Source organism: Erythrolamprus reginae, chromosome 7, assembly GCF_031021105.1.
Source record: "Erythrolamprus reginae isolate rEryReg1 chromosome 7, rEryReg1.hap1, whole genome shotgun sequence".
Lineage (NCBI taxonomy): Eukaryota > Metazoa > Chordata > Lepidosauria > Squamata > Dipsadidae > Erythrolamprus > Erythrolamprus reginae.
The window spans coordinates 79,109,298-79,124,399 of NC_091956.1; the positions used below are offsets into that span (position 1 = coordinate 79,109,298).

Below are 15,102 nucleotides of genomic sequence, written 5' to 3' on the forward strand. Positions count from 1 at the left end.
CAGTACTGTATATACTATACATTCTAACATTTATAATTTACTTATATACAGTGATCCCCCGAGTTTCGCGATCCCGATCATTGCGAAAGGCTATATCGCGATTTTTCCACCCGATGACGTCACTCCCTTCCTTTCTCATCTTTCTTTCTCTCTCTCTTTCTCTCTCTTGCTTCTTCCTCTCTCACACTCTCTTCCTCCCTCTCTCATCTCTTTCTTTCCTTCTCTCTCTTTCTCTATCTCTCCCCTCTTGCTCTCGAGTGGCAAGCGAGCAGCCGGGCAGGCGGGCGAACGGGCAAGCGGCAAGCGGCAAGCGAGCGGCCGGGCGAGCGGGTGACGGGCAAGCGGCAAGCGATCTTGGTGTTTCCCCTTTGCCTGGGCGGCGGGAAGACCCAGGGAAGGTTCCTTCGGCCACCCACCAGCTGATCTGCTCGGCAGCGCGGCAGTAGCGAGGAGCCGAAGATGGGGTTTCCCCCTTGCCTGGGCAACGGGGAAACTCCATCTTCGGCTCCTTGCTGCTGCCGCGCTGCGGAGCAGATCAGCTGTTGGGCGGCCGAAGGAACCTTTCCTGGGTCTTCCCCGGGTCTTCCCCGCCGCCCACACGCAAACTCCACCATCTGCGCATGTGCGGCCATGGAAAAAGGGGCGCGCATGTGCAGATGGTGTTTTTACTTCCGCACCACTACATCCCGAAATATCGATTTTTGCGAGGGGTCTTGGAACGGAACCCTCGCGATAATCGGGGGATCACTGTAGTACACGTAGGTGGGGAGGAAGAAAAGAAAAAAGAGGAAAGAGGGGGTTGGGGAAGAAGGGAAAGAGATATAAGGGGAAGGGGGGTAGGAAATTGGAGCAAAAGGGGAGTGGTAAGAAGAGAAGGCCAGCGTTAAAGCTGGGTCTTTCATGGTTTGTGGCCTGTGATTTGAGCCCATAGTTGGTGTAAATTTCCCTAAAGTTTTATCCATATGCTTTGGATGTAATTTTTAGTGCCAATACGTGTCAGTGGTTTAAGGGTTTGTTTTCTTTGTAATTTTGAAGTTCGTGTCGATTGATGTTTACAGTTTGTCGTTTCAATTTGATGTTATGATTTGTGATGTAGGTTGCTAGTTTTTCAAGTTGTTTTTGTTGGATATTTTTCTTGATGGATAATTTTTAAGTACCGGTAATTCCTTTTTTTTTAGCCAGAGGTACCATTTGTCCCACGCTTTGTAGAAATCTGTCTCATCCTTGTTTTGCAGTTCCATTGTTAGCTTGGACATTTCTGCACATTCCATTATTTTAATCAAAAGTGATAGAACGGTTGGGGTTTTTTTTTCTTGTTTCCAGAATTGTGCAAGTTCTGGAGAATAGGTAGCGGAAATTTTGATTAGTTTGGAGAAGCAGCAAATACCATCTCTGGCTGGCTCCAGAGTGGCATGGGAATGGAGATTTTGCAGCCTCCTTCCCCTGCCACGCCCACCAAGCCATACCACATCCGCCATGCCACGCCCACAGAGCCAGTAGTAAAAAAAAATTGAATTTCACCACTGATACTGTTGTGGTTAGCTCTGGCCCAGCTCCTGCCCCAAGGACTGTGGATGTGGGGGAGACATCCACATGCTGCACGCCTGTTTCCTCCCCCCCCCCCGTGGAATCTGTTGATGAAGGCTCCTCTGACCAAGAAGACATGAGTGACAGGGAGGAGGAGAGTGTGGCAGACAGCTCAGAAGGAGATCAATTATCTAGCTCCTCCTTGGATTCAGAACAAGAGTTAATGATACAGCCATGCATGCGGAGAGCGATGCATAGGCAGCAACAACTGAGAGATTATTATCAAAGAAAATGAGGCCACCTGTGGCTGGGTGGGGCTGTGGTAATTAGTGAGGCTGCTATAAATAGCAGCCTGTGGGTTTGGCCATTGTGGAGGATTATCTGATCGTTGTGTTTCGTGACTGCTTTACTGACTTTGACCTTTTGTGTGCTGATTTTTCCCTGCTTTGAAACTAAACCAGAGCAAAGTGTGTTTCACTTTGTGAAAGAAGGACTGTGAATTGCCTCACAGCTGCAAACTAAGTATCACAGAACTGATAAGGGACTTGTACAAATTACCGGTTTGTTTGGAGACGAGTGCTCTTTGCTATACCAAAAGAGGGCTTGGTTTAAGTGAATTTTCATTATAAAAGAACATTGTTTTGAATTTTCAAACGTGTGTGTGTCTGAAATTTGTACCTGTGAATTTTTGGGAGGATTCTACCAGAGAGCCCGACAGAACAGATACACATATAATTTCAAACATAGAATGAACTGCTGCCATCCAATTATTTTAATTTCAGGAATGCTATGTGACCCATGAAGAGCCTAGAGATGGTCTTCTAAATAAGAATGAAATTAGAGACTTTTAAAAAATTAAAATAATTTCAGAATTATTCAAACCAGGTGATGCCTCTGTAGGATGTATCACCTTAAGGATGGACGAGGTCAGCTGAAACATGAGTAATGGCTGCCTAACTTCTACATCTGTATGTATTTCAGGAATTAGTGGTATTCACCATCACCTTGCCTGCCTCCTGATAAACATTTTTTCAGAAGACATTTATTACAAATCATGCATGACTTGAATCTTGAATCTTCACAATTGAATAGTTTATGTACCATTTAATTCATTGTAAAGAAACTTAAAGATGTAAATGTTTTATTTCAAGAGAATTTTTCTTAATAGCACTTAAAGAAAAAAACAGTGACTAAACTCATTTAAATCAGATTTTAAAATAATTAGAATTTGTATAAAAGTATTTTGAATATAATTTAATCTGATGTATCCTTGGATCCCCAAAATATAGGGGGACTGTTATGGAGTGATGAGGAAGAACTGTATATTAATTAATTAATTAATTGGATTTATATTCCGCTGCTCTCCGTGGACTTGGGGCAGCTTATATTTCAATAAAAATACAATATATAAAACACTTCTAAATCCAATTAACAGAAATAATTAATTTAAAATATTTTGAAAAGCTAAACATTTAAAAGTCAAACATTCAGAAACATACAACAGCATCCTACACAGTCTAGTGACCTCAAGCCTGATGGCATAAATACATTTTAAAATGCTTATGAAAGGCAAGGAGGGTGGGGGCAGTGTGAATCTCTGGGGGGAGTTGATTCCAGAGGGCCGGGGAACCCTTCTCCCTCCACGGGTTCAATCACAGGATGAAAAATCGATATGTAGGGATGGCCCAATTTCCTCTATTGGGTATTGCATACTGAGTATTGTATTTAAAGGGCAGAAGACAGAACTATAACCTGGAATGAATGGAGCATGCCTATTTTCATCTGTCTATCTATCCACTGATCACCATGGGAAGGAGACTGATGTTGCTAGAAAATTAGATTTAAACTAAGGCTTGCATTTTTGCCTACCCATTTAAGACAACAACTAAACAATATATGGCTCTGCCTCAATGGTGGGTTTTAATTACCTTCTCTACCAGTTCACTATTGGGAGCGTGTATTCACGCGCAGCACTTCTGCGCCTGCGCAGAGACATTTGGGTAGGTTGGTGGAGCTTCCTGCTACCGCCACAGGTTTGCCCGATCTGGGACAAACTGGTAGAAACCCACCACTGATCTTCCTCCATATTTGGAGCTCACATACATAATCAAAACAAAAACAAAAATTACTTAAAATGTTACAATAAATATAGCAATATTTAGTGTTGTCAAACACTTCTGACCTTCAAGGGAAGATTGGACTGCCATATGTCTCAAATGGTATAGGAACTCCTGCTTGAGCGGGAGGTTGGACTACATGACCTACAAGGCCCCTTCCAATTCTAATAACATATGTTGTAGATGTAGTCATGAGACTACTAGATACAATACAGCTCATCAATCTTTCTATTTAAATTTGTGTAAATCCACTTGCGACAGCTCACCCATGAACCTGGGGTGAGCTATCATCCCTTTGCCAATGTCAAGCCAAATCAGAAGTGCTGTTGGCATAATCTAGTATCTGGAGGCTGAATCACGATAGGTAGAAACAAGTGCAAGCTAAAGTCCAGCAAATGTATTTTTCTAGAAGTAGCTTGTTCTTGGTGTGAGTTGTTGATAGGGTTGCTGTCCTGCTGAAGGAACAAATGTCAGAACTGCAGAAAAAGCAATTGCTGCCAACCTGCCTTCCATTGAGGACCTGTATACTGCACGAGTCAAAAAGAGTGCGGGGAAAATATTTACTGACCCCTCACATCCTGGACACAAACTGTTTCAACTCCTACCCTCAAAACGTCGCTACAGAGCACTGCACACCAAGACAACTAGACACAAGAACAGTTTTTTTTCCGAACGCCATCACTCTACTAAACAAATAATTCCCTCAACACTGTCAGACTTTCTACTAAATCTGCACTTCTATTCTACTAGTTTTTCTCATCATTCCTATCACCCATTTCCTCCCATGTTGACTGCATGACTGTAACTTGTTGCTTATATCCTAAGATTTTTATTAATATTGCTTCTTCATTGCTTATTTGACCCCTATGACAATCATTAAGTGTCGCACCACATGATTCTTGACAAATGTATGTTTTATTTACGTACGCTGAGAGCATATGCACCAAGACAAATTCCTTGTGTGTCCAATCACACTTGGCCAATAAAAACTATACAGTATTCTATTCTATTCTATGTGCAATTTCGAGTCTTCCTTCTGCTTTCACCCAGCTGAGGCTAATATACTACTTCCAGTCCTACCTAGACCAGGGTACCCAGGCAACAGCAACTCATTACCATATTACTATATGATTAGATTACTGTAACAGTCTCTGGAGGCAGCCTTAGAAATGATTCAGAAATTACAGTTAACTATAGAATTTGATAACCAAGATTACAGCAAGGAAAGAGCTGATCCTCAAACATAGGTCTATTCTTTGTTTGATGTATTAGTTGCCAATTGGCTTCTAAGTCCATTTCTAACTGCTGGTTTTGGCTTCTATAGCATTAATGTCTTGGCTCTAGAATACCTTGTCCAGAATCTTTTTAGCCTGTGTGTTCATGAACGGATGTTGGAAATTCAAGAGGCATAGTCCTAAAGGCAACCTTTCCCTGTTCTGTGTCCATTGTTTGGAACATGTCCACAGAAGCTCTGGTGGCATTTTTTTCAGCAGTTATCCATAGGGTAGAATTTTATTATTAACCCCAGGGGGCTGCTGATCCAGTTCTACAGAGGAGTCATTGAGTCTGTCATCTGCACCTCTATAACTGTCCGGTTTGTTTCTGCAACCCAACAAGACCGACACAGACTTCAGAGGAGAATCAGAACTGCAGAAAAAACAATGGCTGCCAACCTGCCTTCCATTGAGGACCTGTATACTGCACGAGTCAAAAAGAAGGCGGGGAAAATATTTACTGACCCCTCACATCCTGGACACAAACTGTTTCAACTCCTACCCTCAAAACGTCGCTACAGAGCACTGCACACCAAGACAACTAGACACAAGAACAGCTTTGCCCCAAGGCCATCACTCTACTAAACAAATAATTCCCTCAAACTTTTTACTAAGTCTGCACTTCTATTTCTACTAGTTTTTTCTCATCATTCCTATCACCCGTTTCCTCCCACTTTGGGCCAGTCACACTGTCTTGTCCTAGAAAGAAGTGGGATATATAGAAAATGGAAATAAATTTAGGCAAATAGCTTGAGCTGGTTCTTTAAATTTCAACTTGTTATACAACCCAATAAAGTCTTATTGAGTAACCCAAGAAAACCATGGTTAATACATGAATACAACATATATGGATACTAAAAACATGTTTTTTGGGGGGTGGGGAAACGGAAAAGGAATATAGGTTATCTCTTTTGTTTCTCGGTAGCTTAGCATGTTTTGTGAGGCATATTTTTGAAATCAAAGTTAATGATTTTTAACATATAGGGAACCCAAGTCCTGTTGGAGCCGCCCAGTCTTATTGGAGTTGGGCAGCAGATATATCCAATTAAATAAATTTATTTATTTATTCATTCTATTTTTATGTCGCCCTTCTCCTTAGACCAGTGTTTCCCAATCTTGGCAACTTGAAGATATCTGGACTTCAACTCCCAGAATTCCCCAGCCAGCATTCGCTGGCTGGGGAATTCTGGGAGTTGAAGTCCAAATATCTTCAAGTTTATTTGAAGTCCAAATATCCAAATATCTTCAATTTGCCAAGGTTGGGAAAAACTGCCTTAGACTTAGGGCGGCTTACAACAAGCTAGCAATAGCACTTTTTAACAGAGCCAGCATATTGCCCCCACAATCCAGGTCCTCATTTTACCCACCTCCGAAGGATGCGTTTTTAATAAATAAATAAACAAACAAACAAACAAATAAATAAATGTGTTTTTAAAGATTTTTTATCTCTTTTTTATATACAAGTCAGGGTGGCAAACCTATCAACATTCATTTTCCTCTTTCCCTCAGCACCACCATCCTGAGGAGGGTTGGATTGAGAATTCGGCGACCGCCCAAAGTCGCTCAAGCCGGTTTTTCCCGGCTGAGGCGGGAGTGGAATTCAAGTCTCCTGCTTTCTAGGCCAGCAGCTAATTCTTTGAGTGTAACCTATCGTAAGGTTCAAACGCAGGCCCAATCGTGTACAGTATATCAATTTTTCAGAAGCTGAATAATGTTCATGGTTGTGGAAAAGAATTCCCCGCGCTTTAAAGGGGGCCGACTTTAATCTTGGTCACTTCCAGCCTCTGAATTTAAGATTTTATTCAAGTCAAGCAGCTGGTGAATCCTCTGGGCACACCGAGAAGCGTAACCCTCAGCAGGTTAGCATCCCATTTGGGGTGAGGGATAAGAGGAGGGGTGTTATGCAACGAAGCGACGGACGCCCCCCGAGCCCCAGCCCAGCTGTGCGGAGGGATACAAGGGCCAGGCCTTCCTCGCTTATATAGATCCGGCTGTGACGGCCATTCAGCGAGTGCGCAAACCCGAAAAAGAGGGAGAAGAGGAGGCCGAGCGGTGTTATTAAGCGGGAGGCGGCCGAAAAGCGCGCGAGCGCTTCATCCCCGATTCTAACCGCAGTAGGATCGTAAGTGTTGGAGGAGGCCGTGGCTGCTGCCGCGCAGGGATTAAGGGAGGAGAAAGCGGGGCGGGGGCACTCCAAAAGAGGGGAGAAGCCGTGGTTGGGATGAGGAGGGCTGCGCGCGTCCCACGTGCTCGCGGTTTCGACGCGCGCATTCCGCGTTCCCTGGTCATGAGCGAGACCGGGCATTTTTTCCCCCTCCCCTACCAGAGAGGACAAGCGCCGCTTAATCTCGCGAGAGATTTAGCGAAGACGTTTGTGTGCGCCTTCCTTTTTTCCCCCTTCTGCCCGCTTGATGCGAAGGGGGAAAAAAAAGTAAAACCGACTGCAGGGCGCGTGCGCGAATGCTCCAGCCCCCCCTCCCCCCCTTTTAAAATCTCTTCCTTTTCGCTCCGCCGAATGAGCGCGCGGTCTCCTTTCCTATAAGCGGCTGTTGAGCGTTGCTGGCCTCCACCAATCGGAAGGGCCCCCGGGGGGCGGGACCTCACGCGGCCGCGCGTTCTAGGCCCGCCTCCGCCCCAGGGGGGAGGGCGGTGGCGGAGGAGGAGGCGGTACCTATATCTAGCTCCGCCCTTTTTTTGGCCTCCCAGGCGGCGCGGCTGCTGCGCCTTGATTTTAACCGCGCTCTTACACCCCCACCCCTCCCCTTGTTCCTGTTCCGAAGCAGAGAGAGTCGCGGGCCCTCCGTCGCCTTTTTTTTTTTTTTTGCCGGTCGGGAAGACTTCCGCCGATCGAAAGAGGCGGCGCCGTTGACGTCGCAGCTGGTTGTTCGGTGCGGGCAGGCGGGCGCCCCCGGCTGTTTCCGGAGGAAGGAGGAAAAGGCAGGCGGCGAGCGAGCGGCTCCATCCCCCACCCGCAGGGAGGGAGTGCGGCAGCGGCGGCGGCGCAGACGGGCCCGACGAGGCGGAGGCGAAGGAGGCGCAGTTCCAGTGACCCCCCACACACACCCCGGCCGCGGCGGCCACCCACCACCGCCACCACCACCCGCCCCACGACGCTCTCCCCGCGCAGAAGGCAGGATGGCGCTGAAACGCATCAACAAGGTGAGCGGCCTGCCGGCTTGGCTGACCCACAAGGGGGGAGGGCGGGAGGAGGAAGGCGCCGCTGAGGGGAGGCTGCCCGTCCTTCCTTCCCGCGGAGCGTTGGGCAGCGGCGGCCCGGCCAGGCCCGGTTAGGAGCCTTACGGGAGGTTGGATTCCGGGCTGCCCGCAATCGGGGGCCCTGTGGTGGGGGTGAAGCTGTCGGAAGGGGCCTGTACGGATGGCGCGGTGTCCGGGGCCCTGTCGTCCTCCACCGAGTCCGGCCTACTCGCTGCATCTGCCTGGGTTGAAATTACAAAATCTCGTATTACCGTAGCTGAGCTCCCCCGTCCCCCTCATTCCCGGGGCCCGGCTCGTTTCATGAAGGAAGCCGTTGAAAAGTCACCCGCGCCCGTGTGTGTTGTGTGTGTGTGTTGTGTCCTTGTGTGGCCGTCCGCCTTCCCCGTCGGCTCCTTCTCTACTCAGGCCGGGAACTTCTTTCCCGCATTGTAAGATGGCGGCGGGCTTTGCTCTCCGGGATCGCTCTCTCTCTCTCTCTTTTCCCTCAGCAAAGCCTGACTGACACCCGCAACGCTCGTCTCCGTTCTCGGCCGCCTCCACGGCAGCTGGCCGCCATCTCGGGGCCCGGAGTCCGCTTCCCCCCCTCCCCTTTGTGTGTGTGTGTGTGTGTGTTGGTGAAATGCGGAATCCTAGTCTTTTGCCTCCGCTCTCTTGACACAAGGAGCGGAAGTATGTGGTGGCGGGGTCTGTGATGCATCGAGAATGTCGGATCTTGCACAATCTAGAAGGAGGGTGGAGTAAAGAAGGCGCTTCAGTGTCGTGCTGAGGAAGTTGCTTCCTATTTTGAGTCGAGAGGCTCACTGGGGCTGGCACAGGGCGCGGCTTGGGGGTAAACTTTGTCACCTAGTTTCGCTGGTGGCGGTTCCTGTAAACTAAGGGTCAGCCTGTTTTGACAAATGGCCTAAGGCCTTTTAAGTGCTAGTGACCTGCTTAAATGCTTTTAGCTAGTTCCACATTTGGAGTCTTTTTTTTCTTCCTCTTAGTGTTTTTCTAGCAAGTTCAGGGTCGGCCCGGAGGTATTCTGCCCCAATAAAAGCTGTTTATAAGTTAGTTCACGTAAAGCATTTAGGCTTTTTTTCTTCTTCGTCTTCTTCTTCTTCTTCTTCTTCTTCTTCTTCTTCTTCTTCTTCTTCTTCTTCTTCTTCTTCTTGTTTTTCTAGCAAGTTCAGGGTCGGCCTAGAGGTATTCTGCCCCAATAAAAGCTGTTTATAAGTTAGTTCACGTAAAGCATTAGTTGCACCACATTTTAGATTTTAAATTAGGTAGAACTATAATCCTTAGCTTGCTACTTTTTCTAAAGTTTGTATTCAATATTAAGTCTTGGATAGATGTCATCTTTTTTTCCTCTTCCTAGTGTTTTTCTAGCAAGTTCAGGGTCGGCCTGGAGGTATTCTGCCCCAATAAAAGCTGTTTATAAGTTAGTTTACATAAAGCATTAGATCAGTTGTAATAGTTGTACCACCTTTTGGATTATAATTTAGGTAGAATTATAATCCTTGGCTTGCTACTTTTTCTAAAGTTTGTGTTCCATATTAAGTCTTGGATAGATGTCATCTTTTTTTCCCTCTCTTCCTAGTATTTTTCTAGCAAGTTCAGGGTCGGCCTGGAGGTATTCTGCCCCAATAAAAGCTGTTTATAAGTTAGTTCAGTAAAGCATTGAGGCTTTTTTCCTTACTTCTTAGTGTTTTTCTATCAAGTTCAGAGTCAGCTTGGAGGTATTCTGCCCCAATAAAAGCTGTTTATAAGTTAGTTCATGTAAAGCATTAGTTGCACCACCTTTTAGATTTTAATTTAGGTAGAACTATAATCCTTGGCTTGCTACTTTTTCTAAAGTTTGTGTTCCATATTAAGTCTTGGATAGATGTCATCTTTTTTTCCTCTCTTCCTAGTATTTTTCTAGCAAGCTCAGGGTCGGCCTGGAGGTATTCTGCCCCAATAAAAACTGTTTATAAGTTAGTTCAGTAAAGCATTGAGGCTTATTTTCTTCTTCTTAATGTTTTTCTAGGAAGTTCAGGGTCGGCTTGGAGGTATTCTGCCCTAATAAAAACTCTATATAAGTTAGTTTACATAAAGCATTAGATCAGTTGTAATAGTTGTACCACCTTTTGGATTATAATTTAGGTAGAATTATAATCCTTGGCTTGCTACTTTTTCTAAAGTTTGTGTTCGATATTAAGTCTTGGATAGATGTCAGCTTTTTTCCCCTCTCTTCCTAGTATTTTTCTAGCATGTTCAGGGTCAGCTTGGAGGTATTCTGCCCCAATAAAAACTGTTTATAAGTTAGTTTACATAAAGCATTAGATCAGTTGTAATAGTTGTACCACCTTTTGGATTATAATTTAGGTAGAATTATAATTCTTGGCTTGCTACTTTTTCTAAAGTTTGTGTTCCATATTAAGTCTTGGATAGATATCAGGGTTTTTTTTCTCTTCCTAGTATTTTTCTAGCAAGTTCAGGGTCAGCTTGGAGATATTCTGCCCCAATAAAAGCAGTTTATATAAGTTAGTTTACATAAAGCATTAGATCAGTTGTAATAGTTGTACCACCTTTTGGATTATAATTTAGGTAGAACTATAATCCTTGGCTTGCTACTTTTTCTAAAGTTTGTGTTCCATATTAAGTCTTGGATAGATGTCATTTAGTCTAATACTTGTTTCCCTGCAGTAGAGAATAACAACTCAAGGGAGTCACCCAGCATTAATTAGTTTTCACAACAACATAGGCAGAATATTTAGCAGTTTGAGTTGTGAATGTTTTTTTTATTCCAAATGTATGTAAATGCTAAAGAATTGAAAGATAATCAGAACCTTGACAGAAGACACTCATTTGCATTACATTTCATCTTACTCAGAAAGTCAAATTTGATTTAAAGTTTACTTGTAGATAGTAGCTTAATTTATTGAAAACTGGGATCCTATAAATAATATAGCTGTGATAATCAAATTCTAGAATTTAGAGTTTATGATGTAATAGCATTATCTTTGGTAATTAATTAACTGGTGTTAACTGAAATAAATGCATCTGAAATGTTCTAGAATTCTTTTATCAGTAACACCCTTATAATGTAATAGACTACCCATGAAATTCTTCCTGACTTTCCCCCCCTAAAATAGCTGAAGGTTGATCTTATAACCAGAGCAAGAAACTAGTAGTGTGCAAAATATTTTCAATTTTAAGTAGTTAATCCTGGAAATGTTCCAAACTTTTCTCAACCATTCTAGAAGTATTCCAAGCTTAGGACCATTCTGGAATGATACATAACTAATCTTAACAGCAGAGCAAACTATTCCAAACTTTAAACAACTCTCTCAAGTTTGAAACTTTTGAATTAGAAAACATTTTATATACCCTTACAAATTATCAAAATGTGAATCATAACCAATATTTAAATATTATTTACGGATCTCTGATATTCCTGTTTGCTACTTTTCTTTGTATACTTTTGTTGCTGTTCACACACACACCCTTAAACTTTGAAACCACTACAAATACCTCTTCATGGAAAATCCTTGCATGCTTAGTTAAAAGTAAATAGATACAACTGGCTCACATTTATGGAAGAATTATACTATTTATCTAGTAAACAAGTAATTATGGATAGGAGTTGTTGCTTTAAGTAGATAATCAGGTACACTCAAGATTTCTTACTCCCCAACTGGTTCAATAGTCCAAACACAATAATTCAAAATATTCTCAGGCCTCAGATTGCCCCTGGTTACTAAAGAAATAATTCTCAATTTGGTTTCAATATATTGGCCAAATTTTAGAGATTGAATACCACTTACAAACTGAGCATTTGTAAAATTATAGTATTGTATGTTTTATAGTATAGTATGTATTGCTCTTCAGCTATAAAAATGAGAATTATTTACTAATTGTCTTGGTATGTTCAATTCAAGGAATATTTTTTTTGTAAAATGTGTGATATATCCTACTTTATTACTCTTGTTTGTTTCTTCATCCCAGTGGATGTGGTTAAACCAAGCAATCTATAATTAGTTTTTGTATCACTTCTGAATACTGGTTGTTTGGAATTTATAAGATGCCAAATAAATATGATAGAACTTCCTGCCTATTTAGCTATTTTCTTAACAAAAATATCCAAAACAGGATTGAGAAAGGTACATTAATATACAGATTTAATTCTGTAAAACAAAAAATCAGTGTTTAACCATACTGATTTATTATAAAATGAATAGTTTTTAGTTAAAGCAGCATCAATAGAAAGGCAATTGTAGTTCCTGCCATCTGCCTTGTTTATGAATGTGACAGAAAATTCAGTTACCTGCTAATAGATCATGGTAGTTTGCTTTGTTAATTGAACTCAGTTTAAAAGTTTTAGCTAACAGATGCTAGCATTCCACCTTGGCAAGTTAGTCAACCAAAGGTTTTATTAAAAAAATTAAATTTGTCTGTTACATAGTACAATAAATGAATATATTCAGGAGTGTTTAGAAAAATAATGTTTTATGTAGATAATGACCAGTCAATATAATAAACAGCAGAAAGCCATTAGACAGTGTTGTATATTTTATTTGTGACAAACCAGAAGATAGATGGATTGTGAATATGTGTCCTGAAGTATAATATTGTCATAAAATATTGCTGATGAGATAGGTGAAATTAGAATTGAATCTGGTGTAGCCATGATGTAAAAGAGCACATAGTAAATTGATAATGTAAAACAATTTTAGTCCATTGCATTACTACTTATTTCATGTTTCATTTTGTTTTTCTGGGTTCAAGGACTCATGGTAACATGATTCTGTCTCCTATTTTATTAAACTTATCCCATAAAGATTTGGAGGAGTTGCGTCTGTAGCTTTCCTAGTGCAATACATCACTGTTACTTAATATGTATTATACTTAACTAGCTGTTCATACTTGGTAAAATGTCATTTTGTATATTTTACTTTTGCATTTATGCTAAAATTCTGTTTGTTTTTACAAAGCCTCATTTTTTTCCAAGGTACATTTTAAATCTTTGAAGGTTTATTATTGTACTGAATGATTCTATATTAAACTACATTGCAATAATTATAGTAGTTTTGTATTCGAAGATGTTTAAAATGTTTGTAATTTGAATATTTTTGGGAGGCAATAAAAGTTACAAAAATCAGCAGAACTACTGATGTAGCTTCCATTCAGCTATATTTTTTACTGGATATTTTTGAGTCAGTTGGTATCCTTAGCTAACCTACAGAAGTGACTCAATCTTTATGTCTATTCTCCCTAATTTTTTAAGATCAGGCTTTAAAATAATTATGAATCTGATTTTATAATACTAACTTTGGTATGTTGTATAGAACATAGTGCCAAATGGTTCCCCTTCAATAATTCAACTTAGATGTTAAAATTTCTCTTGTGTTGTAAATGTTCTAAGACTACTTACATTAAGCTGACTTTGGCTGTGTCTGCGTGTTTGTTAAGAGAATAAAAAAGTCTATATTTTTATTGGATAAAATATCTGTTTTTGTTGATATACCCAATGTGATTTTATGGCATTAGGTAGTAGTTGCTTAATCTGCTGCAAAAACTCTTGCTAGCGAAATTAGGATACTAGATTAACTAATTTTCTTCTTGTATTGGTTATATCAGAAAGGAAAGTAATTTTTATCCTAATAGGATACTTTGTCTCCACCGCCCCAACCTTATTCTTAACAATATTAATAGGAAACTCACATCAATTTCATCAGTAGGTCTATTATGTTTATGATTCACCATATTGATTTGATAGGGGAGGAAAATTGAAAGGTTTCTTAAATGCTGTTACAATTGCTAAATAGTCATTTGCTGACATTGTGGACTTGCCCCATGTAGAGAGCAGACCTTTTTGTTGCTATTTCAGAAGCTCTTGAAAACCAGATTATTTTACAGAGTTGTCCCTGTCCTGTAACTATTGCTATCTTTATTTTTAATTGTTTTTATCTGTAATTTATGTAATACGTAATGTTTTTGCAGTATTCCTCCCATGCATGTTTCAATCTCTACTTGTTCTAAGTAAGCTGCTGTACATTTCTTTTGATTACAATACCATAAAATATGTAAAGTATCACCAGTAATCTTGCCTTTACACATTTCATTACTCTGAGCTACTACATGTTTTCCTGTCAGTTTTGCTTTATGTGTGCTATACAGTGCTACCTCGTCTTACAAATCCCTCGTCATACAAACTTTTCGAGATACAAACCCGGGGTTTAAGATTTTTTTGCCTCTTCTTCCAAACTATTTTCACCTTACAAACCCAAACCGCCGCCACTGGGATGCCCCGTCTCCGGACTTCTGTTGCCAGCGAAGCCCCCATTTTTGCGCTGCTGGGATTCTCCTGCAGCATCGCAAAAACACGGAAGTCTGGAGGTGGTGTTTCCCATGGAGGGGAGCCTCAGGGGTATCCCAGCAGCGCAAAAATGGGCGCTTCGGCTGGCAAAAGGGGAGGGTTTTGGGCTTGCACGCATTAATCGCTTTTCCATTGATTCCTATGGGAAACATTGTTTCGTCTTACAAACCTTTCACCTTACAAACCTCATCCCGGAACCAATTAAGTTTGTAAGAAGAGGTATCACTGTATTTGCTTTCATAATCATTGTTTATAATAGCATCTAGATAGATCTGTCAAAGACATCTTTGTTTGCAATTCTAGTTCAGGATGTCTTCGAAACTTTCTTGGTAACACATGTTAATATTTAGTGTTATCTTAGGAATTCATCTTTGCACACAACAGCAAATCAGATCAGCTTGAATTGTTCTTTACATTTGGAATGACTATTTCAAGTATTCTGATATTTATCACACCAGAATTCTAGCCTGCATTTCTTTGCAAACAAAATGTAATGTTCAGAAACCTCTATGGACAAGTTAACAAATGAAATATCACTCCTCCTGACAATATGATAGCATGGCATAGCTGGTGTTTTGTTTCTTAAAGTAGCTGGAGAGTTGCAAATAATTCCCCCCCCCCTTAAAATTGA

At 41.6% G+C, this 15,102-nt stretch overlaps 1 protein-coding gene across 3 annotated transcripts in view; it reads left to right on the forward strand.

Moving 5' to 3' along the window:
* Positions 1–6,417: 6,417 nt before the first annotated feature.
* UBE2D3 (ubiquitin conjugating enzyme E2 D3) overlaps positions 6,418–15,102 on the forward strand; it is a 38,514-nt gene continuing 29,829 nt past the window's right edge. Inside the window, exons 1-3 of one of the 3 annotated variants that reach the window (XM_070757944.1) lie at positions 6,418–6,777; positions 6,904–7,040; positions 7,702–8,077. In XM_070757944.1, the coding sequence (XP_070614045.1) occupies positions 8,054–8,077 (24 nt within the window). In that variant the 5' untranslated portion in view covers positions 6,418–6,777; positions 6,904–7,040; positions 7,702–8,053. Of the gene's footprint in view, positions 7,041–7,698; positions 8,078–15,102 lie in introns of all 3 variants that reach the window. The other 2 variants (XM_070757943.1, XM_070757945.1) reach the window with 2 other exon arrangements.